Below are 25435 nucleotides of genomic sequence, written 5' to 3' on the forward strand. Positions count from 1 at the left end.
AAAAATATAAGAAGAAGAGGAAGAGATATATAGCCAGAGAAGGAATGAAGGGGACACAAAGTAGCTGGGGCTGGGAAATGGAGGTGTTTTGGGCTAGCTTCTAGGTTGGGAGGGGGAAGAGGATCAGCTGGCTGGCCCATGCTCCAGAGCTGTTGAGACCCACCAGCGTGAACTGGCTTGAGCCAAATGGCCGCGTTGGGGGTACGTGGGGGCTCAGGGGTCATGCTGAATGGGTTGCTGTTAATCCTGGAGAGTCCTGAGGGACCGTGGGGGATGGAGGCCATTTCCCATTTATTTATTTACTGCATTTACTGCATTTATATACTGCTTTCCTCAGCCCTGAGGGGACTCAAAGCAGTTTCCAACATAAGAGTGGCAAAATAGTGCCGTACATACATGTGAAAACCAAAACATAATTTCTAGACAGTAATATATGCTATAAATTAAGAACCGTGACCATATTACGTCAGCATAAAACTACATATACAATCCCACTGGAGCATTGCAGCACACCCAAATACCTGGGAGTCACTCTGGACCGTGCCCTGACCTACAAGAAGCACTGCCTGAACATCAAACAAAAAGTGGGTGCTAAAACAATATCATACGAAGGCTGACTGGCACAACCTGGGGATCACAACCAGACACAGTGAAGACATCTGCCCTTGCGCTATGCTACTCTGCTGCTGAGTACGCATGCCCAGTGTGGAACACATCTCACCACACTAAAATAGTGGATGTGGCTCTTAATGAGACATGCCGCATTATCATGGGGTGTCTGCACCCGACACCACTGGAGAAATTACACTGCTTAGCCGGTATTGCACCAACTGACATCTGCCAGGAAGTAGCAGCCAATAGTGAAAGGACCAAGGCAGACACATCTCCAGCTCACCCCCTGTTTGGGTATCAGCCAGCATGCCAACATCTTAAGTCAAGAAATAGTTTTCTAAGATCTACAGAGACACTCGCTGGAACACCTCAGCAAGCGAGAGTCCAAAAGTTGCAGGCTCAAACCCAGAATCTCAACCAATGGCTGATACCAAATGAGAGACTCCCCGCTGGGCACACAGAGGACTGGGCGACTTGGGCACTGAACAGACTGCGCTCTGGTACCACGAGATGCAGAGCCAACCTTAAGAAATGGGGCTACAAAGTGGAATCCTCAACATGCGAGTGCGGAGAGGAGCAAACCACTGACCACCTGCTGCAATGCAACCTGAGCCCTGCCACATGCACGATGGAGGGCCTTCTTGCAGCAACACCAGAAGCACTCCAAGTGGCCAGATACTGGTCAAAGGACATTTAATCAGCTACCAAACTCACAAATTTTGTATTTTGTCTGTTTGTTTGCTTTGTTCTGTTAGAAATGTAATATAAATGACTGGTTGCCCTGACTCAACAAATAAATAAACATATACATTAAAATCACAACATTAAAACATATCAATTAAAACAGTTATTTAAAATCACACAATCCTGGAGGATAAGTCAGGAGCAATTCCAATTGTCATCTGTCATTGTTCATTATTGCAATGAGATATCAATTGTTGCAATATCACTGTGCAAACACTTGGTCTCACAACCAGGATTTAACTTTCTTCCTGAAGGACAGGAGGGAGGGGGCTGATCTAATTTCTGTGGGGAGAGAGTTCCAAAGCCAAGGGGCCACCACCGAGAAGGCCCTGTCTCTCGTCCCCACCAGTTGTGCCTGCAAAGGGGTAGGATCGAGAGCAGGGCCTCCCTGCGTGATCTTAATTTCTGAGATGGTTCATAGGAGGAGATACATTCGGACAGGTAAGCTGGGCTGGAACCATTTAGGGCTTTATAGGCTAAAGCCAGCACTTTTAATTGTGCTCGGCAGCAGACTGGCAACCAGTGGAGTTGGTGCAGCAAGGGAGTTGGTGTGCTCCCAAGTGGAGTTGGTGTGCTCCCTGTTCCCCAGTTTGGATGAAAATCAGACTGTGTAATCTATGATCGGACTTCATTTTGCACGGAGTACATTGTTTTTGTGACAGTGAAATTGAAAACAGGGCCGTAGCCAGAAAAAAATTTCGGGAGAAGTTGAAATTTCGGGGGGGGGGGGGTTGAAAATTTTGCGGGGGGGGGGGTTGAAACCTGCCTCCTAGCTCACGCTGAAGCAAAGAGCACAGCAGGGGGCAGAGCAGCCTCCAATAGTCTGCAGCTCCGCCCTTGTCAACCACCTCCACTAAGTCTAGCCTCCTTAATGAGAGCATTCAACCCCCCCCCCCCAACTTGGTTGCTTCACTACTGTTCTGTCGCGCGTCGGGCCTGTAAATAATTGTCTTTAGAACAGGATGTGCAACCTTTGCCCAGCGGGAAGCCAGGGGGCCTAAAGAGAAGTTCTCAGAGGTTTCCACCACAAACAGTCTTTAGATGGCTTGAGAGGTACAACAAAGTCTTTCATTAATGAACAATCAAACAGAAACTTCTCTTGTCTTCAGTAAAGTTAAGCAAATGATTCCAAGCTTTTAGGCAACTGGTGAATTCCTAATCTTGCCCACGAAGGACAGGCAACTGTCTTCAATAACTTCTTCTTTAAAGGAAAATCTCCGTTTTAACTTCTCCCAGGCTGACTGTAATCTAACCCTTACTGATGTGGGCTCCGCTACCGGGTCGAACTGCGTCTCGAACATCGAGTGGACCTACCAGCAAGGCAGTAGATGTTCTCCAGCTGGAGTTCTTTGGTCTTTAGGACTGTTTTCCTGGAAATTCTTTGGAGACTCTTAAGACCTTTCTCCCCCGGAAGGTCTTAAGGGTTGAAACTTTTGTACAGGGGAAGCTTGCACACATCCTATACATAAACTTACCTTGCTGAGACTAACTAAAAATGACTCCCTTCCCTTCCCAATTGCCCTGAGCAAGGGGCGGGACCAAAACTTAACAATGATGGACAGGTGACTTGCCCTATGACTGCAACCAAAGAAGCCACCTATCTGCAGAGTCCCTGAAACCTAGGACTGCAAGCAAACATTTAATACAAAGCAAATAAAGTTGGAGCTCCTGGTACAGCTGTACCAGAACAACTACATCGGCTATTGCTGCAAGTAATGACAGTGTGAATAAATTGCTAATATTTGCTTGAGATAGTGCTTGCAGTTGTGGAGGGACTCTTGATTTTTTGCATCTCATATACTTAGCAGGGGGATTTGGTTAACCAGTTAGAATTCATGAGTAAACCAGGTTTTTTTAAAAAAAAATCTGAAACATTTCGGGGGGGGGGGGGGGTTCATAGAATCATAGAATCAAAGAGTTGGAAGAGACCTCATGGGCCATCCAGTCCAACCCCCTGCCAAGAAGCAGGAATATTGCATTCAAATCACCCCTGACAGATGGCCATCCAGCCTCTGCTTAAAAGCTTCCAAAGAAGGAGCCTCCACCACACTCCGGGGCAGAGAGTTCCACTGCTGAACGGCTCTCACAGTCAGGAAGTTCTTCCTAATGTTCAGATGGAATCTCCTCTCTTGTAGTTTGAAGCCATTGTTCCGCGTCCTAGTCTCCAAGGAAGCAGAAAACAAGCTTGCTCCCTCCTCCCTGTGGCTTCCTCTCACATATTTATACATGGCTATCATATCTCCTCTCAGCCTTCTCTTCTTCAGGCTAAACATGCCCAGTTCCCTAAGCCGCTCCTCATAGGGCTTGTTCTCCAGACCCTTGATCATTTTAGTCGCCCTCCTCTGGACACATTCCAGCTTGTCAATATCTCTCTTGAATTGTGGTGCCCAGAATTGGACACAATATTCCAGATGTGGTCTAACCAAAGCAGAATAGAGGGGTAGCATTACTTCCTTAGATCTAGACACTATGCTCCTATTGATGCAGGCCAAAATCCCATTGGCTTTTTTTGCCGCCACATCACATTGTTGGCTCATGTTTAACTTGTTGTCCACGAGGACTCCAAGATCTTTTTCACACGTACTGCTCTCGAGCCAGGCGTCCCCCATTCTGTATTTTTGCATTTCATTTTTTCTGCCAAAGTGGAGTATCTTGCATTTGTCACTGTTGAACTTCATTTTGTTAGTTTAGGGTTGAACCCCTAAAACCCTCCCCTCGCTACGGGCCTGATTAAAAAGGTTTACAATTCTAAATTCTTCTTGTAAACACTATTGTTTGCTTATTGTCAGAATGTTCTTAGCTCATAAGGAATTAATTGCTAACTGATTGTTTTAACTTGTTCCAAGAAAGTTGCCCTTACAGTGGAAGCCCTTCAGAGCCAGAGGAAGATGGAAACAAAGGCTAGACAAGGAAGCTAGCGGAAAGTGGAAGAGTGCAGGAGGAAAGAAAGAGTTAAGTACCAGCAGTGTGGATGCTTAGAGGGTGTGCCTAAGAGAGGGTAGGGCTGGGAAACCTTGTGTGAAAAGGCAGGAAGCTGGTCACAGCAGCACAGCAGGGGAGCAGAAGGACAGGAAGGATGTGGTGAGAACAGGACTGATTATCTGCTTCTAACAGGGGGAGGAAATGGCTGAAGGGATGTCTTGTGCACCTAGGGCTTATCTTGGGAAAAGATATATAACCCAAGGAAGTCTTAGTTCTCCAATAAGAAGTCAGGGACAGAGTATACCATCTAGTGTCTCTCCTATATTATTGTTGCTTGCTCTTTTGATGCAAACAGTTTTAGGAGAGGCTTGTTCTCCCAATAAAGATTCTCTTCTCCACTTCCTAGGAGTCCGTGCCTTCACAACACATGCAAACCTGGATTTTCACTGGACAGCTCATGAGGAAAGAAGGCCAAACGGTATTTTCCTCTGGCACAAGAGTTTATCGTTTTCTGTCAAGGAGTCTCATTCTGAATTATTCTGAAAGACAAAAGTTCCCTAGAAGCGCCCAGCCTTACCTTTTGCCATATCAATAATCAAGCAAACGGAGCAGAAACACCATGTCTATGAAAGTGATGCTGGTTGCACCTTTGGTAATGATGTTCCTCTTGGGCTCAGCTTCCAGTGGCAATGTTTTGGTCTGGCCGTATGATTTTAGCCATTGGCTGCACATGAAAACTGTTATTCAGGAACTCACAGCCAGAGGCCATCAAGTGACAGTCATAATGCCTTCATCCTACCAGGCAGCTGAATCAAGTGTACCTTCCAACTTCCACCTCGAAGTGATCCCTGTTCCACACACAAGGAAGGAAATTGAAATATTGACAGAGGAAGCTCTCAATTTATGGTCTTATGAGGAGCATAAAATGCCTTTCTGGGAATTTTTCATCAAATTGTATGGCTCTCTAATGAAACTGTATGACAAATACAAGTGTTTCTGTGACAGTGTTTTTCGGAATGAGAAGCTGCTACAAAAGTTGGAGTCTGCTGCTTTTGATGTTGTTATTTCAGACGGAGTCATGCCTGGTGGGGAACTCCTAGCTGAGAAACTTCATCTTCCATTTCTATATTCCTTACGGCTAACTATAGGAAACACGATGGAACGTATTTGTGGCCATATCCCAGCTCCTCCATCATATGTGCCTAGCAGCGTAGCCGGCCTAACGGACCGGATGTCTTTCTTGGAGAGGACGGCAAACATGCTCACTTATCTTTCACTGGACATCATGTTCCATAGTTTTTTCAACAAAGACTGGGATAAATATTTTAGTGATGTTCTAGGTAAGAACCTGTTTCCATTTGCAGTGTTTTTAATGCCCACATCCATAAGCCCAGTTCATCTGTGATATCTGTTTCTGTTACATGTAATAACTGGCAGTTGCATGCGTGGAACTGAAAGTCTGAGATCAAAGTCTCTTTGCAGTGTTTGTATGGCAGTTATGAAGATGTATGGAAATCAGTGATGATCATGGCATGGTCTCTAAATTGTACATTCCTCTCATAATGTCCTTGCTTGTCACCAACCCTGCTTCATTGATCTTTCTTTCTTCTTTTTATGTAACTACTTTCCCAGGTTGAACATTTTAGGAGTGAGAGGATTGTCCTCAGTTTTAAGGGAGACGTGTGGCTTGTGAGGCTGTTTTCATAATGTTCAACAGAATTCAGTTATGAGACTTGCAAGAAGTAAAATTTAATTAGCAGCAGAAGAAGAGAGACTACCTTACCTATACAGAAGGGAGAGATGGAGAAGGGAGAAAGGGTTTAAGAAGGAGAGCTGGCGAAAGTTGGAGAGCTGTGGAAAAGAAGAAAAGTTTAAAAGTTCTCTCTCTCTTACCACACACTTCCACACAGCTAGAAAAAATCCCACATTTCTGCTTTGAACTGGAAGTAGGCTTGGTTAACCACGGAAAAATTTGGTTCTAAGCTCGTTTTGTTTTTAGGGGGCCCTTGCGTTTCGTTTTTTTAATAATTCCGAAATTTTCCTTTAAAATTTTTTGAAATATACGAAATTTCGTATAATTACGAATCGATTTGTTAATGGTGGACACGATAGCGCAATATGCTAAAAAAACCCTCCAAATGGGACAGGGGGAACTTCTGAAGCTTCCCTCTCCCTCTGTTGTTGACTGTTGGTGTGATAAAACAAACAAAAACTATAAAACTTGCACCAGACATGCCAAAACAATTACGAAATAATTACGAAATAATTACAAAATAATTACCAAATAAATTGAAAAAATTGTTTCGAATCTAATTTACTCCTCACACTATTCCTGCATGGCTCAATATTGGATCGTAAGCTAATTTAAATACGAATTAATAACGAATTACGAAATTAACGAACGAAACCGCCCAAGCCTATATGGCCGTGTAGACTGAGATAACCTAGTTCAAAGAGGATATTGTGGGATTTTCTGCCTTGATATTCTGAATAATGTAGCTGCGTGGAAGATCCCTCACATTATTCTTTCAGCCTCTTTAGGCCTGGGCCTGGAGTATTCTGAGTAAGCTATAAGTCTCCTTTGAAATTCTTAATCTAGACCAGGCATGGGGAACCTTCGGCCCTCCAGGTATGGTGGACTTCAACTCCCACAATTCCTTGAGGCCAAGGTAAGCCTTTGGGGCGAATGCCGAGCCTCAAGGAATTGTGGGAGTTGAAGTCCACCACACCTGGAGGGCCGAAGGTTCCTGACCCCTGATCTAGACAATAGGCGTAATAACCTGGAAATGAGCTTGTAATGCTGATGTTTTGACTAACATTTCTAGACTTATGCATGAATCTATAGCATAATCGACAATTGAATCAGGAATATGCTGAGACTATGAATTTCATCATAGCTATCAAAACAAGCATCCAAGGATTCTTTAAGACTTCTACAGGGATGGAGCCCCACATAATGTGTGACTTCCAGTGGAGGCCCCACCCCTATACATGTTGGAAGCATCCTTGGAAGCTTCCCCCCAAACATGGGAGCCTTCCCGAATTGTGCTGGTTCGAATGGAGACAGCATACTTCTGCCCTGTTTGGTGTCATTCCTCCCATGTGAATGGGTGGTACACCAGACAACGGAGTTGCCCCTTGTGTCGGCCATTTCAGCACACTTGCTGGTGAAATGGCACGGGGCTTCCCCATGTGATAAGGTTGTATGCCTGTGGGGCTAATGCTCCTCTGGGTTGTTTGCCAATTGGCAGTTTTAATAGTACCCAGAAGCTGTTGGGCATTTGGATTTATTAGTTCCTCGGGATATTACTGAAATGATGAAACTGAATTTGTCTCTAGAATGTGTATCATGAAGTATATATCCTATTGTGTGTGATTCACTGGTTAATATGGCCTGCTTCAGATACTTTTCCTTAGGGGATCAACTTGGAACTTCTTTTCTTTTTCTTTGGTTTCAGATTTATTGATTCATGGAAAGAAGTGACAGGATCATCTACAGAAGGGGTCCTCAAACTTTTTAAACAGAGGGCCAGGCTACAGTCCCTCAAACTGTTGGAGGGCCGGATTATAATTTGAAAAAAAAGCGTGAATGAATTCCTATGCACACTGCACATATCTCATTTGTAGTGCAAAAGACACTTAAAAACAATACAATAATTAAAATGAAGAACACTTTTAACAAATATTAGTATTTCATTGGGAAGTGTGGGCCTACTTTTTGCTGATGAGATAGGATTGTTGTTGTTGTTGTTGTTGTTGTTGTTGTTGTTGTGTGCTTTCAAGTAGTTTCAGACTTAGGTTGACCCTAAGCGAGGGCCAGGTAAATGACCTTGGAGGGCCGCATTCGGCCCTTGGGACTTAGTTTGAGGACCCTTGATCAACAGTCTCTGTTGATAGGATATATTCCCGTGAAATAACTTCTCATTTTCAATATAATCTATATGGTCATTCCAAACTAACTCAATGGGTAATGGATATAGATCAGTGGTTCGCAACCTTTTTTTGACCAGGGATCACTTGACTAAGGACAACTTTGACCAGGGACCACGCTCCAAAAATAGTACCAAAAGGCTTACATATCAGTTTTTGGTCAACTTTAGATTGGGTTTGGTTATTTGGGGTGCTGATTCAGAAAATTGCATTGTAGACTACACCAGCTCTAGTTTCTGATACAGAACGTATGCCATCCAGTAGTCGCTATCTGCTCACCCACAGAAAACCATATATTAACAATCTATTGCTGATGCGATCTATCTAATGCAATCTTTTGAATTGGTACCCCAAATAACCCCAGGAACAAGACTAAAAATGAAGATACGAAGGGGCCCGCGTATTCAGGTGCCACATGGAACAGCTCTGCTCAGGGGGAGGGAGGGAGGAGCAGCAGCAGTCAGGCAGCTTGTTCCTGTGCCTTTCGTGAGTAGTCAGCCTCTCCCCTCCTGACCTCCCTATTACCTCGACACTACAAGAGGCTTTCGCAAGAACAGTTGCTCTCATTGCAACAGTGTAGTAACTGTGAGGCTGTGGACCACATTTCAGTTCTTGGAGACCACTGGTGGTCCACGGACCACAGGTTGGGAAGCCCTGATATAGATAGATAGATAGATAGATAGATAGATAGATAGATAGATAGACAGATAGATGGATAGTTAGATATAGATGTTGATATAGTAATCCCACCACATTTGCAGTTTTGACTTTAATTATGCATGGATGTATTCTAGATTACTTTTTCACAGAAGTATGTATACTAGATGTATACTCCTGATGTATTATCGGATTGGGGTGGAGAAGTGGGAGTTTTATTGGTACTTCCTTTTTCAACCTTTGGATTATATATCCCTGTGCTTCTCTGTTGTTGCCTCCTTCTGCTGGCATATGTCCCGAAATACTAAGAATCACTGTAGAAGAAATGGGTGTGTCCTGATACATAATATGTACTCAAGACAAAAGGTCACTGTAAGGACAGAATATAAAGAAACAGGATCATTTCCCATTGGCAAGGGGAATGGCCAAGGTGTATTTTATCACCCTAATTTATATGCAGATTATACGGAAAACTAGTTCAGACTATCAACCTCATCAGATGGCTCGCTGCAGGAGGCAGTGGCACTCAGTTTTGCTGCAAGGCATGGGGAATCCAGTGCCACATTCCTCGCATTGCCCACTCTGTGGTTGTCCGGAGCTAGATCAGCATATACTGCCAATTCTAGCCATATATGATGAGGTTGTAAGAAGAAGGCAAGATAATTGGATGAAGAAACACCAATAATTCTTCCTCCTCCCAATGGAAGTGAGGAGTGAGATCAGCCCCGCCTGCACCCAAGTCAAGGTGCAGGTTATTACCTATAAAGCTCTAAACGGTTCAGGATCTGCCTGTCTTTGTGACCGTATCTTCCCCTACGAACCTACACCATCTCTAAGATCTTCAGGGGGGGCTCTTCTTTCACTCCCACCCCCGTCTCAGGCGCGGTTGGTGGGGACGAGAGAAAGGGCATTCTCGGTGGTGGCCCCTTGTCTCTAGAATTCCCTCCCCAGGGAGATCAGGTTAGCACCCTCCCTATCCACATTTCATAAGGAACTAAAGACGTGGATGTTCATTGTGCATTAGATTGATGAACCCTTTGACTGATGGTCCCTAACCATGGCCTAAAATCAAGTTCCTGTATTTGATTACTGTATTCTTAAGTTAAAATGATCCTGTTCCTATGCTGCGATATGTTCTATCCATCTTTTGACCAGTGCGAGGAAGCCGTGTAATTATCAATATCAACTTAGGAGCTGGTTGTCAAGGGACCACTAATTAAGGAAGGTTTATTTATTTTTGATAGCATAGCTTACAGTTAATAACCCTAATTTGGTCCTTCTTCTTGTGCAGGCCTGTTTGGCTTAGAAGAAACTGTATCAGAGGCAAGGCTTGTGAAAAAACAGTAACAAGTTTATTGGAATAAAACAGGAGTAGAATAGATTCAATGTTACTTCTCTCTAGAGGCACAAACTTAGCTGGTTACATTTATAGGGTTTCTTGAATGACTCTAGGCACAAAACAGGCGTTGGCCTTTAAAGCCCTAAACGGTTCTGGCCCAACCTACCTATCCGAACGTATCTCGGCCTATCAGCCCACCAGGATCTTCTGGGGAGGCCCTGCTCTCTATCCCGCCTGCTTCACAGGTGCGGCTGGCGGGGACGAGAGACAGGGCCTTTTCTGTGGTGGCCCCTCGACTATGGAACGCCCTTCCCATGGAGGTAAGATCAGCCCCCTCGCTGATGGTGTTCCGAAGAAGATTAAAAACCTGGATGTTCGGACAGGCATTTGGTTAATTCGGTGCAATGAATGTGATGATTAAAGGATTGGTAATATGGACGACGAAAATGGATCACGATTTTAGTCAGGAGATGCATTGGATTGTTATTGATGTACCAGTATTGTGTATTATGTTTTTATGGTTTTAAATTGTATACTGTTGACTATTGTATTTGGTATTTTGTTGTAAACCGCGTTGAGTCGCCAGCCAGGCTGAGAAACAGCGGTATACAAGTATAGTAAATAAATAAATAAATAAATGATAAATAAAACAGATTTCAAAAGATTTCTTTAGGCAGATGTTTCTTTAACGACCATTATGGTAATACAAATTAGCCACTTGATTTATTTGACTGTATTTGCTCCAAGACAAACCTTGATTCTTAATCAACAATCAGTCCTCCCTGTAGATCTACTACTACAGGATTCCTGTTGGATTTCCACTTCCACACAGGATCAACCACCTCCGCAATCCACCAACTATGGATCAGTTCCCTGATCCTCTCACTTGAGAATCCTCTCCTGTAACTTTCCAGTTACAGGTTGCTGATCCATAGATCAGTTCTACTCTGTAACTCTCTGGCTACAGACTGATGACTTTTAAAAAGCTGCGCTGCCAAGTGGCAGTTGGCAGTTGGCTCCGCCCCCGTTGCTATCTCAACTCAGCTCAAGGCAAGCCAAGCCAGTTACCATCCCTAATAAAATACAATTCTACATACTTACCATTACTAACCATTGTCTAAATAATACATAACTATAAGAATAAAAATACACATCATCACAACCAGCCTATTCTCCAACTTGTTTGTACACCAGCGCCCCACTCCCCCCTCAATTGAGACTAGAAGTATTTCTGGTTGTTGCTTATGATGTCTGTTTTATTATTGCTTATGTTGTTGGTTGTGCACTGTTTTAATTTTTATTTGCCTTATTTTAACTATGTTTTTTGGGCTTGGCCCCTTGTAAGCCGCCCTGAGTCCATTCAGGAAGATGGAGACGGGATAGAAAAATAACCTCCTCCTCCTCCTCCTCCTCCTTCCTCTTCTTCTTCTTCTTCTTCTTCTTCTTCTTCTTCTTCTTCTTCTAATCATGCAATGTGGCAAGCAACCCACTGTGTAGTTGCTATACACAATACACTTAGGCAGGGGTCCTCAAACTACGGCCCGGGGGCCGGATACGGCCCTCCAAGGTCATTTACCCAGCCCTCACTCAGGGTCAACCTAAGTCTGAAATGATTTGAAAATACACAACAACAATCCTATCTCATCAGCCAAAAGCAGGCCCACACTTCCCAATGAAATACTAGTAAGTTTATATTTGTTAAAATTGTTCTTCATTTTAATTATTTATTGTTCTAAAGTGTTTTTTGTGCTACAAATAAGATATGTGCACTGTGCATAGGAATTCGTTCTTTTTTTTCAAATTATAATCTGGCAATCCAACAGTTTGAGGAACTATGACCTGGCCCTCTGTTTAAAAAGTTTGTGGACCCCTGCACTAAGCCAATGCATAGGGACAGTGCAAATTAATACACTACTCTATATACTTAACATGTGCCACTACAGAGGCAATTGCCTTAAATGCACAGATCTGTTTGATGTCAACTGAATATGATAGTTTCATATTTTCTACAAAAAACACTCCAGATGTGTAGAGAGCAGGCACATCTGTATGTCATTGACAGAAAGCTAACTAATAGGAATTATTTTTCACTTGTGGAAAGGGGTTTTCCCAAGTCCTTGCCTATCTGTAAAGAGGAAATAAATTAAATTTAATTCCACTTCATTTTATCCACAGGGAGACCTACAACATTGTGTGAAATAACGGGTAAAGCAGAAATCTGGCTGATCCGAACCTACTGGGACTTTGAATTCCCACGGCCATTCCTCCCAAATTTTGAATTTGTAGGAGGACTGCATTGCCAGCCAGCAAAACCTTTGCCTAAGGTAATTCATTCTCTTGATAATAATAAAATAAACAATTTCTTGTTCAATATACCTTGAAGAAAATTACAAGAGGAAGTAGGTGACCTGGTCACTTCCAGTGTGGGGGGAGTGGGTTTTCCCTCTCTTATCTCATTCTGAATAACATAGTAATGTATCTTCTGTGCCAGAATCCACTCTTCAAAGGTAATTGTACTAAAATAGAATTTAAGATATACCAGATCCCAATTTGAGGACAACTACACATTTCAGATGATTATGGATAGAAATGTCTGCCTGTAGAAATACATATTTGAAATGAAAGGACATAATTTGGTGTATGTCTGCATTGTGTGCATTTCTATCTTACTCTTCTCAGTCTTTGTTGCCACTCATTGCTCCCACCATATCCTACATTTCATCGGAATATAGGCCTTCCTAAACATTTGACAGTTGGGTCTGTAGATAAATAAAGACATAGTTATGTTACGGAATCCAAAATGTATATTTGAGGAAAAAAAACATTCTTTTTAAATCAGATATCTTTCAACATTTGAGGGCACACTCTTTCTAAATATGGATGACACCTCATCCTTTTTCCATGCAAAACTTAGGGATGAATCAACGCTCTCCCCTGTAAACTGTCATGATTTTAAGAATAACTAATAAATATTGAAAAAAATATTATTATCCATCTTCCAATCGAATAAGCTTTTATTGGCATATACATAGCAAAAAGGTATGGGGACATGATCAGATGCTTCTACAGTTATTATTATTATTACTATATTTTCTCACAACCACAGTTACTGACTGCGATTTGGGTTATGAATGGACTGTTCAAAAATCTAGGAATCAGTGGAGTACCATTCAATTATAAACTGCCTCAAGTCACCTCAAGTGCTGAGAGAAGTTGTATATACATATGGTAAATAAATAAGTAATAAATAAATAATGGCTAGCATTATTTATTTATTTATTTATTGCATTTGTTGACCGCCATTCTCAGCCCATTAGGGCGACTCACGGCGGTGGACAACATATCTAAAAACAGTTTACAATAAAGCACATCGAAAAAACAACATCTCACTAATACACACTACTATAATTACACTACAAATGATCCGCTCCGTCTTATCGTGGAATCATAACCAAACTCGTAATCCATATTCCGTTCCAGTTGTCATTACCAGATGATGTACATTCAGTTAAATGCCCTCTCAAATAGCCATGTCTTTAGGCTCTTACGAAAGGCCATAAGGGAGGGCGCCTGCCTGATGTCAACAGGGAGGGTGTTCCACAGCCGGGGGGCCACCACCGAGAAGGCCCTCTCTCTCGTCCCCGCCAGACGTGCCTGTGAGGCAGGCGGGATCAAGAGAAGGGCCTCCCCAGATGATCTCAAGGCCCTCGTGGGCTCATAGGCCGAGATGCGGTCCGAAAGGTATTTTGGGCCGGAACCGTTTAGGGCTTTGTAGGATAACACCAGCACCTTAAATTGGGCCCGGTAGCATATCGGCAGCCAGTGGAGCTGGAACAACAAGGGCGCTGTATGCTCCCTGCGCCCCGCTCCTGTTAGTAACATGGCTGCTGCGCGCTGGACTAGCTGAAGCTTCCGGGCCGTCTTCAAGGGCAGCCCCACGTAGAGAGCGTTGCAGTAGTCAAGGCGGGATGTGACCAGAGCGTGTACCACTGTGGCCAAGTCAGACTTCCCAAGGTACGGGCGCAACTGGCGCACGAGCCTAAGCTGTGCAAATGCTCCCCTGGTCACCGCTGAAACCTGGGGATCCAGGCTCAATGATGAATCCTTTCTATTAGTGACAATGCCCAGTCGCAACTGAAAGTTATGCCAGCATGCTTTTTTATTGTGGCAGAGGAGAAATTCATTACCTTCCTTGTGCAATAATTAAAATCTTTCTGACTGCATCCTCCCCTATCCATGTAGTGATTGGTAGTGAGGGACATTGGAGAAGTATCTTGCTATCTCCCTATCGCTAGATGTACAACGACAAAGGTGTCTTCTGCAATCACTAGAGGTCCTATAGGATGCCATGGGGACATGATCAGATGCTTCTACAGTTCTCCACTAGCCCTCAACTGATGCAGGAGAAAGGACAGTTCTGTAGAAAGAAATAGGGAGAAATGGAATGCTGTCCTTTATACACCCAAAGCAAGATATTTGCCAGTGTGGTAAGTTCCAAGTACCACCAGGTTTTGTAATTGTCATAGAATGATGTTGATCATGTTGCTGTTCATACTATCATGATTATTGTTGGTTTTATCTTTTAATAGGAAATGGAAGAATTTGTCCAGAGTTCGGGAGAACATGGCATTATTGTGTTTTCTCTCGGTACAATGATTAACAACTTAATAGATGAAAGGAGTAACGTGGTTGCCCTGGCACTCAGCCAGCTTCCACAGAAGGTCAGTTTGATGGATGTAAATTCATTTTTTTAAAATTTTTAAAAATGCTGTTATTTGTAGATTAGGAAATTTATCACATAAGACTTTTATCCAGCAAAAGAAGCATTTAAAACATTCCACACATGTGCACTGTTGGGTTGCAGCTAAACATCAAAAAAACCACGATCATGGCAACAAGAATGATTGGCAACTGGAAAATAGAGAGAGAAAATATGGAGGCCGTGACAGACTTTGTATTTCTAGGTGCAAAGATTAATGCAGATGCAGACTGTGGCCAGGAAATCAGAAGACACTTACTTCTTGGGAGGAGAGCAATGTCCAATCTCGATAAAATAGTAAAGAGTAGAGACATCACACTGTCAACAAAGATCCGCATAGTCAAAGCCATGGTATTCCCTGTAGTAACCTACGGATGTGAGAGCTGGACCTTAGGGAAGGCTGAGCGAAGGAAGATCGATGCTTTTAAACTGTGGTGATGGAGGAAAGTTCTGAGAGTGCCTTGGACTGCGAGAAGATCCAACCAGTCCATACTTCAGGAAATAAAGCCCGACTGCTCATTGGAGGGAAGGATACTAGAGACAAAGTTGAAGTACTTTGGCTACATCATGAGGAGACAGCAAAGCCTAGAGAAGACAATTATGCTGGGGAAAGTGGAAGGCAAAAGGAAGAGGGGCCGACCAAGGGCAAGATGGATGGATGGCATCCTTGAAGTGACTGGACTGACCTTGAAGGAGCTGGGGGTGGTGACGGCCGACAGGGAGCTCTAGCGTGGGCTGGTCCATGAGGTCACGAAGAGTCGGAGATGACTGAACGAATGAACAACAACACACTGTTACTGTATATAAAATAAGCAAATGTTCCTGAAATATCAGAATGAGATATTCTGAGTACACATATGATCCATGCCTCAGCTTTTGAGCGGATCACGACATTTTCTCTATTTGCCTCAATTGACCAGTGTGTACCATTGTACAACCAAGTTCATCTCTCACATTATGCACCATATGGAATGAATCAGACCATCGAGTGGAAGGATGACTAAGAAGTTTTGTCCATCCCCACAGGTACCATGTTGGTATGGCATTGCTCCAGCGCCCATCTGTTCTGCATATCACATGGCTTGCAAAGCAATGTTTAAATTGGGTGACGTGGCGTAGAGGATCTTTCACTTTTGATATTTTTCAAACATCCCCGTTGTGCAGTCTGCATTCTCTGTGCGTTCAGAGAGACATCCCAATGAGCCGTATTTCTAGGGAGGCATGTGTGACCCGTAGTTGTTCCAAGAGAGCCTTCGTCATTGTTCATGTCTCTGCACCATAACATAGGGCAGGTAGCACGGCTGAGTCAAACAATTGAACTCATAGAGATGTACTTTCAGTTAAGTCCGCAGCGGCTTTATTAGAATTGTGAGCGGCTCATCCTTCTTTCCTGCTTCTGCTCATCTCTGGCTTCAGTTCATTCCTTGATGTTAATGGTCTTCTAAGGTATACATCTTTTTCTACATCAGTGTTTCTCAACCTGTGGGTCACGACCCCTTTGGGGGTCAAATGACCTTTTCAGAGGTGTCATCCGGCCATAAAAGCCTTCGATAATGCATTTGAAAGATGGGTTGGACCCGTGGCAGATGGTTGGAGAATGTTTGTGTGAACTAATTGAAAAAAAAAAACATGAAGAAAGGGACTGAGAGAACACAGAATTCTAGGAAATGTAGTTTGGGAAGGCGAGGAGCCCTATGGCAGACAATTCAAAAAGTCCAGCCCTAAACTACATTGTCCAGAATTCTGCTCAGCATCAGAAAGCTCTAATTAGGAAAGGGAAGAGTTTTTACCTCCTAGCAGCAACCAGGGTTCCAATAAATTGTTGAATCTGCAAAGAGGAGGACTGACTGATACTTCAATACAAGTAAGTAAGCTTTTCAGAGGTGAAGTTATATTGGTTAATATGAGAGACATTCAATAAAATTGCTCTTGTTCCTTTTTTTTAATTAAAAAAGCTTTTGTCAAAAAATTTAAAAATTCCCTAAAATCAGAAGATGTATGAATATTTCTAAAAGTTGAGGGGACTGATCCCCTGTTATCTTGTGTCATTGTATAGAAAATTCAAGGGGATAGCTCTTGTGGTAGTAGTAATTTTATTGATTAGTCCTTAGGCCATATCACAATATCAAACAAAACAACAAAGCTTGATAAGACTTGATCACATTCCATGTAGTAAGTTAAAATAAGACACTTATAACAATACAGTAGATAAATATGATAAGATATGATAAAACTGATAAAACTGAGTATATACATCATATTTCCTTATCACCCTTACAATTTACCCTGATCAGCCCTACGTATGTGGTTCTCAGACGTATTGTTTTGCTTAAATATATAGTTGTTTTATATGTTATTTTTGGATCTTGGTCACACATAAAATATGTTGTTCTGATGTGAGATTCCCAATACATTGTCCCTTAGATAAAAATGTTGTTTATAAAAATTTTGAAAATTCCCTAAACATCAGTGGGTAAATGAAACATTCTGAAACTTGATGGCCTAACTGTGGTAAATGGTTTCATCCATTGTAGCAAGTTTCACCCCAAAAGCTGTAAAAATGAGGGAGAAAGAAGCTCCTGAGATTTTCCCAATTGCGCAATTACTATAATGAAAAAGTAACAAAATTTAGTTACTCTTGTTATAGTAATGGAATTTTCACTAACCATACTTTAGAAACACTTTAGAAACAAAACACTGGTGCCCCCTAATTTTGTAATGAGTTTTGAAGTGTTTTATTTTCATCGATCGCACAACCCTAGTGGATAGTTGTAGTGAATTCCCTACCAGTTAAGCTGAGGGAGGCCTTGGAAAAGAGTAGGCCCAAGGAGTTCAGCAGCCATCTTAGGTAAGGGTGCCGGGGGAATCCATTTTGTCACTCATTTTCATGAGAGGGCGTGTTTAGTAAGAGCAGCCTTTTGGAGGGAAATGAAAGAGGAATGTGATTGGCTAAGTTAGAGTGGGCAGAGCCTAACTTGGCAAGAGGAAAAACTGTATTTAAAGGGAGGTTTTTAAAATCCCTGTCAGCAGATTGAACTTGGGTGTTGAAGGGAGAGGGTGTTTGGAGTGGTGTAGAGGGTTAGGAAAATGCCTGAGATTGGCCAGAGTTACTAGCAGGGACAGCTAGTGGAGGAGTTTACAGCTATTAGGAGGTAGCTTGGAAGTAGGAAGATAGATCCAGGTTAGGACTATCTGTGCTGCTGAAGAACTTCTGTCAGAGAAACTATCCTGTCAGGATTCTTGTTTGGAGGGAGAAAGAAGAGTTTCTTAAGTAACAAAGTCAGAACTATTTTATGTAACTACACGCTTTCAAGACTAATTCTCTGTAACAGCCAAGCTTAGTACCTGCATTGTTCCTGTTCTTGTAAATAAACTTTATTGTTCCTGGTTCACCACATCTGACTCAAGTGTGCCTCTTCAAAAGCACTTTAAGCAGAAGTCAGGAACTTTATGGTGGCAGCATATGTTTCAAAAGAAATAACTTTAAATGGAACCTCAGAAACACAAGCCCGAGGGCTAATACAATCACACTCTTTCATAAGTTTCCTCAAGTAAGTGAGGGCTTATCAGCACTGCTAAGTGGGTGGGTGCCAGTGCTCATTCAAAAAGGATTTTTTCAGCCAGGAAGAAAGTACCAGCTTTCTATAGTAGCCTTTTTGGTTTTGAGGCTGATAAACGCAGAAGCCTCATTCTAATACAAGTGGTGTTTTGCTGTGTTTTGGGATTTTTCATTATTATTTCCCTCAAGTAAAATCCTACTACTCGTTATAATAGTCAATCAGATAAGAAGGCTCCCCCCTTGACTGAGGACAGGCATGCGAGAAAGAGAAAGTAACTAGAGAGATACTGCACCATTCTTAGGGCTTGACAGGCAGAAGTAGTTCAGAGCGAGAAAAGCAGTGCGTGATGTGAATGACGATGAAAGACGTTCAGCTGTTTGGGAGTTTGACAGATGACAGCTGTCAGTGAAGCATGTCTTTATTTTGTTTACTTTCAGATTGTTTGGCGGTACAAAGGGAAGAGGCCAGAAATGCTGGGAACCAATACCAGAATTTATGACTGGATCCCACAAAATGATCTACTTGGTGAGAAATCTGGGTTTGCAGAACTGCTTAAGTAATTACTGGGAAATGCATCACTTTTATCCCTCTGTTCTTCTCTCCTGATTGTAATGGGCAGTAAGAATGAATAGCTTTCACCGTTTCTCACTTTTGTCCATCACATTCACTCTATCACTTTGTTGCCAGGCAAAGTGACCCTTTGTGATGTCACTGGGAAAGAAAAGTGCATAAGGGAAGTGAGGAAGGAAAGTGCCACAAAGAGAGAGAGGCATGTTGCTGTGGAGGCATTTTGAGGCCCTCTCAGAGCTGGAGAAGCGAGAAAGAAAATAAATAAATAAATAAAGAGAAAATGAAGGGAAAGAAGAAGGAGCAGAAAGACAAAGAAAGGAAGAAGGAAGGAAGATAAAGGAAATAGGGGAAGATATGAGAAGAGGGAAAGAGAAAGAAACAATGAAAGTAGAGGGCAGCGGCCCTCTTTGATTCTTGATACCCAGGCAATGATGATATCTATATTTATCTATATCTCCTATGTATATAACAAAAATCCGTGTATGTATGTATGCATGTATGTGGCAGCTTTCCGATTGGCTGCCACTTCCACAGGTCACTGCAACCCCCACGAATGACAGACCTAGACCAAACTTGGCACATATACCCCCCCCCCCCAATGTCCCACTTTATGTCCTGCTGAAGTTTGGAGGAGGGCGGACCACGGATTATAGGTAAAAAAACCAACATAAATCATCACAACTTCACAATGCTCCCTGGTTAAAATCAGGAAAATACAGCACTAGCTGCAGGTAAAAACAACAGTAATCAATATCAGTGTTGTAAAGTGCTTAAAATAAAATCTATGGGACCTCATGTATGTTCATTAAAGGAATCAAATATGGTCAAAGGCTTGATGAGAAACCATGTCTTCAGTTATGTACGGAAGACTTGGAGATTGGAGGCTAGCCTGATCTCCCTCAGGAGTGTATTCCAAAATTGAGGGGCCACCACCAAGAAAGTCTTCTCTCTCATCCCCACCAACTGCACTTGAGACAGAGGTCGGACCAAGAGGAGGGCCTCCCCAGTAGATCTTAGTGCCCGTGCCGGTTCATAGAAAGAGATGCAGTCTCTAAGATAGATTAGACCCGAAGCATACGGGGTTTTATATGTAATAACCTGCACTTTGAATTAGGTCCAGAAACTCATCAGCAGCCAGTAGAGCTGCTTTAGGAGGGGCATGGTATGCTTCCTATAACCAGCTCCCATTAGTAATCTGGCCCCTGATCTTTGCACTAATTGCAGTTTTCGAGCCGTCTTCAAAGACAGCTCTATGTAGAGTGCATTGCAGTAATCCATTTTAGATGTAACTAAGGTATGGAGTAACATGGCCAAATCAGGTTTTTCGAGGTACAGTCACAGCTAGCACACAAGTTTTAATTGTACAAAGGTCCTCCCAACCACCACCTACACCTAAGCTTCAAGCATCAGCGCTAAGTCCAGGAGGACCCCCAGACTGTGGCCTGTGCCTTCAGAGGGAGTGTAACCCCAATGAGTACGGGTTGCCACCCTATACCCTGATGGGCCCCATGACTGACCAGGAAGGCCTCTGTCTTGTCTGGATTAAGTCTCAGCTTGTTGGCCCTCATCCAGTCTGTCACAGCTGTCAAAAACTGGTCCAAGATCCAGGGAGCTTCCTTGGAATGTGGTGGAAAAGAGTAGTAATAATAATAAACTTTATTTGTAACCCGCTACCATCTCCCCAAGGGATTCGGTGTGGCTTACATAAGGCCAAGCCCAAAGTACATCAAACAAAACATCAATACACACAACATCAATAAACAATCAATAAAATACAAATCATATAAATCACATAAACAAAAAACAATCAACATAAACAATTTAAAAAATGGCCGGGCCAAATGTAATAGCTTAAAATTGAAAATATGCTGACGTGAACAAGGTAAAATATAACTAGGATAGCATTTTTCGGAGAGAAATGAGGGAGCACAGTCCATCCTAAGTCAGTATTAAAGTGCATTGTGAGGACATATTGCTGAGAGCTCTCCTTATTCTGGGAAGGCACACTGGAACAACCACGTTTTCAGGCTCCTCCTAAAGACACAAAGTAGAATTGTGTGTCATCTGCGTAGGGATGGCACTCAACTCCAAAACTCCGGATGACTTCTCCCAGCGGTTTCATGTAGATGTTGAAAAGTGTGGGAGAAAGAATAGAACCTTGTGGGACCCCACAGGTCAATGGCCAGGGGTCTGAGCAGGTATCCCACAGCATCACCAACTGGGTACAATCCTCCAGGAAGGAGCGGAGCCACTGCAGAGCAGTGTCCCCAAGACCCATTCTTGAGAGCCAACCCAGAAGGATACCATGGTTGATGGTATCGAAAGCCGATGAGAGATCCAAGAGAACTAGCAGGGAAACACTCCCCCTGTCTAGCTCTCTGCGGAGGTCATCCACCAAGGCAACCAAAGCTGTCTCCGTTCCATGGCCAGGCCTAAAACCAGACTGTGAGGGATCAAGATAATCAGTTTCATCCAAGAAACCCTGGGAAGCCACCACTTGCTCTAGAACCTTGCCCAGAAAAGGGAGATTTGAAATAGGTTGATAGTTGTTTAATATCGAGGAATCCAGGGATGATTTTTTAAGGATCGGCCTTACCATTGCTCTTTTCAAGCTAGATGGTAACTGCCCCTGTTCCAATGAGGCATTAATAACTTGGCACAGAGAAACCCCATGACCGACTGAGCATAGTGCAGGGGTTTGTGGGAATTGACCTTGATTTTTTGGAGTTGCAGTTCACCCTTATCCAGAACCTTGGTGACCCACAGAACATACTGGAGGTATTTGTGGGGGAACTGACCCACTGGGGTTGGAGTTATAGTTCATCCTGCATCCAGAGAGCATTCTGTAGCCCACCAATGATGAATTTGGACTATACTTGGCACACAAAATGCTGGTGACCAACTGAACATACTGGAGGGGTTTGGGAAGACCCGCATGGGAGTTTTAGTTCACCCTTAATCCACAGTACTTTTGATCTGGAAATTAAAACATGTCAGTATTCTTTCCTGGTGTTTATTTGTGCTCATCCCATATCTGAAAACATGAATATTTAGAGTACATGAATATTTAGAGTATTTTCATATTTCCATTCCAGGACATCCTAAGACAAAAGCCTTTATAACTCATGGTGGAACAAATGGGATCTATGAAGCAATTTACCATGGGATTCCCATGGTAGGGATCCCCATGTTTGGAGACCAGACTGATAACCTTGCTCACGTGGTTGCAAAGGGAATGGCTGTAGTGCTGAATATAAACACAATCACAGCACAAGATTTAGTGGACGCCGTTAATACCATCATTCACAATACAACGTAAGTGTAATGACAATTCTCTGAAAGAGAGATAATTATAGGCTACATATAAGGCAAATACTCTGCCAATGAAGTTGGGAGAAGAAAAATGTGGAATCTTTAGTGCATAGTGGTGAGTTTCTTTGACTAACTCTTTGCTCTTGTGAATGTCTTTCCTGATTACCATCCCAATGACTACTTGTAGCACTTCAAATATTTATCTTATTGTCGTAATGACATTTGAAGCTAGCATGACTCCATTTTGCATCTCAGACTGAACCTTGTTTCAGTTTCTGAACTAAATAGAATTTTGAAATTGTGGCCAGTTTCTTCATTGTGTAGTTAAAAAAAACAATTGTCACATTCACATTCTGGTGTTCACATCAAAGAATTGAATGTCTAATTAAGCTACAGCCAACACATTTAACGTCTGGCCCTCTTGATGGTGCTGAACTATACTCCCATCAATACTCACCATGAATGATAGTGAGATGTTGATTAGGAATTGGAGACCAGCATTTGGAGGTACAAAATACAATAATTTTGTAAAAGTGTAACAATTTATTCATGAAAATGAGAAAAAAATGCCAAGTATCAAAGTGAAACCAAAGAACTGTACATTATACTTAATTTCACTTTATTTAAAATGTTTTGTGCAACTCTTCACAAATATTTCACAGAGCAATAATTAGCTTTCGGTTAAACAGCAATTCTACAGAAATTAGGGCACTAATGACATTAATGAAAACTGGTAGGTCATTTTTTCTCCTGCTGTCATTACTGTTTGCTCTTCTTTCTTCCTCAATCCTACAGATATAAGGAAAATGCAGTACGACTGTCACAGATTCATCACGACCAACCTATGAAGCCTCTAGACCGGGCTGTCTTCTGGATTGAGTTTGTCATGCGCCACAAAGGCGCCAAGCATTTGAGAGTAGCTGCCCATGACTTGACCTGGTACCAGTATCACTGCCTTGACGTCATTGCCTTTTTGATCAGTTGTGTGGCACTTTTCATGTTCATCATTGTAAAATGCTGTTCGTTTTGCTGTCGGAAATGTGGCAGCATCACACGGAAAACAAAATTGGAATAGTTTCTGTTCATCACAGCCATCGTGTGACTTATATCATCCAACATGCTCAGACTGGGTATGTTAAACCCTATAGTCATTTCCCATCATGTTCAGCTTGCTTAGATGTAGAAACACATCTATCCTTGCTCAACTCCATTAAATTGACAGCATAGATTGACACAAGCAAGGAACTAGCTGTTAATAACTTTTACTATGGCTTTATTACAACTCTGGTAGAATCTCAATATCTGAATCACTGACAATCACCTATGTAAATGTAGACATTATGCTATCTGATCTCTGGTGTGAGAAGAATGAGAAGACATTTATTATATTGTATTTGCTCATGTTTTGGGTGGTAAATTGACTGAATGCTTCATATAAAATATAATTTGGGTTTATAAATAAAATATACATTTGTTTTAAAGTACCACTTGCTTTTGTTTTTTTTTTTTAATGAAATTATCCTTGGATTTTAATTGATGCTACTTACTTAGGCGATCCCTCATAGTCCGAGGATGATGGTTATCCAAGTGATGCAAGATACTCCACTTAGGCAGAAAAAACGAAATGCAAAGATACAGAGGGGGGACGCCTGGCTCGAGAGCAGTACATGTGAAAAAGATCTTGGGAGTCCTTGTGGACAACAAGTTAAACATGAGCTAACAATGTCATGTGGCAGCAAAAAAATAATAATGGGATTTTGCCCTGCATCAATAGGAGCATAGTGTCTAGATCTAGGGAAGTCATGCTACCCCTCTGTGCTGTCGCACGCTGGGTCTGTGCATAAGACTGTAGACAGGACATAAATTCTGTGTGCCCAACGGGATACCGGGGCTGCCTCAGATTAAAGGCCTTTGGATTTCCTTACACAAAGTTCTGTAGAGGCTTAAAGTTAGTCCAACAAAGTTCTTTATTAATGAAGACAAACAGGTACTTTAAAGCTTTCTTAACAGTCTATTGGCTCTTGCAATCTTGTTCACTGGGAACAGGCACTATCTTCTTAACTGTAACTAATGGGGAAATCCTTAACTTCTAATCTTGGCAGTCTGTACTTGCCTCTGTTGGCGTGGAGCTCCTGCTCCTGGTACCAACTGCGTCTGGCTTCTGCGAGCGACCCTTACCAAGTACAGCTTTGTAGACTTCCAGGGGAAAAGAAGGAGTTCAGGTTTCAGTGATGGCTGGCTGAAGTCCCTCAGCAAAGGAGCTGTAAGGCTGTATGATCCTCGGCCAAGCTGTGGGCTGTATAACCCCGGCCAAGCTGTAGGCTGTATATCTCCCCGGCCAAGCCGTAGAAGACGAAGCTTTCTACAGGAGCTCTTGGTATTATGTCCTGCATGGAAAGCTGCTCTGTGTGGACTGAACCAAAAAGGCTCCTATTCCCTCCAAAACCCCAAAAAGGGGGTGGGACCAGGGAACCTAACTATAATAGACAGGTGGCTTGCCCTATGATTGCAGCCAAAAGAAGCCACCTATCTGCAGAGTCCCTGAAACTTAGGACTATAACAAACATTAAATGCAAAGCAAACAAAATTGGAGCCCCTGGTGCAGTTGTACCTGCACACCCTTTATGCTGCCTTGGTCAGACCACACCTGGAATATTGTGTCCAATTCTGGGCACCACAATTGAAGAGAGATATTGACAAGATGGAATGTGTCCAGAGGAGGGCGACTAAAATGATCAAGGGTCTGGAAAACAAGCCCTACGAGGAGAGGCTTAAAGAACTGGGCATGTTTAGCCTGAAGAAGAGAAGGCTGAGAGGAGATATGATAGCCATGTATAAATCTGTGAGAGGAAGTCACAGGGAGGAGGGAGCAAGCTTGTTTTCTGCTTCCTTGGAGACTAGGACGTGGAACAATGGCTTCAAACTACAAGAAATGAGATTCCATCTGAACATGAGGAAGAACTTCTTGACTGTGAGAGCCGTTCAGCAGTGGAACTCTGTGTGGTGGAGGCTCCTTCTTTGGAAGCTTTT

General features: G+C 42.7%; 1 protein-coding gene across 2 annotated transcripts; it reads left to right on the forward strand.

Moving 5' to 3' along the window:
• The first annotated feature begins 4358 nt into the window (after positions 1–4358).
• On the forward strand, positions 4359–23889 carry LOC137094729 (UDP-glucuronosyltransferase 2A2-like). Of its 2 annotated transcripts, XM_067470127.1 has the most exons (7): positions 4359–4437; positions 4685–5618; positions 12380–12528; positions 14794–14925; positions 18961–19048; positions 22189–22408; positions 23201–23889. In XM_067470127.1, the coding sequence occupies exons 2-7, from the start codon at positions 4898–4900 to the stop codon at positions 23478–23480; spliced, it is 1590 nt and encodes a 529-aa protein (XP_067326228.1). In that variant the 5' UTR covers positions 4359–4437; positions 4685–4897; the 3' UTR covers positions 23481–23889. The 2 variants fall into 2 exon arrangements, with proteins under 2 accessions (XP_067326228.1, XP_067326229.1); XM_067470128.1 differs by lacking the exon at positions 4685–5618.
• The last annotated feature ends 1546 nt before the right edge of the window (positions 23890–25435 follow it).

The sequence above is a fragment of the Anolis sagrei genome, chromosome 6 (assembly GCF_037176765.1).
Source record: "Anolis sagrei isolate rAnoSag1 chromosome 6, rAnoSag1.mat, whole genome shotgun sequence".
In the NCBI taxonomy this organism is placed as follows: Eukaryota; Metazoa; Chordata; class Lepidosauria; order Squamata; family Dactyloidae; genus Anolis; species Anolis sagrei.

Bases quoted from the DNA above. Each gene is read 5' to 3' on its own strand.
- LOC137094729 (XM_067470127.1), top strand. From the start codon at position 4,898: ATGTCTATGAAAGTGATGCTGGTTGCACCTTTGGTAATGATGTTCCTC. The intron at 5,619-12,379 runs GTAAGAACCTGT...TTTTATCCACAG, and splicing joins ATATTTTAGTGATGTTCTAG to GGAGACCTACAACATTGTGT. The intron at 14,926-18,960 runs GTCAGTTTGATG...GTTTACTTTCAG, and splicing joins TCAGCCAGCTTCCACAGAAG to ATTGTTTGGCGGTACAAAGG.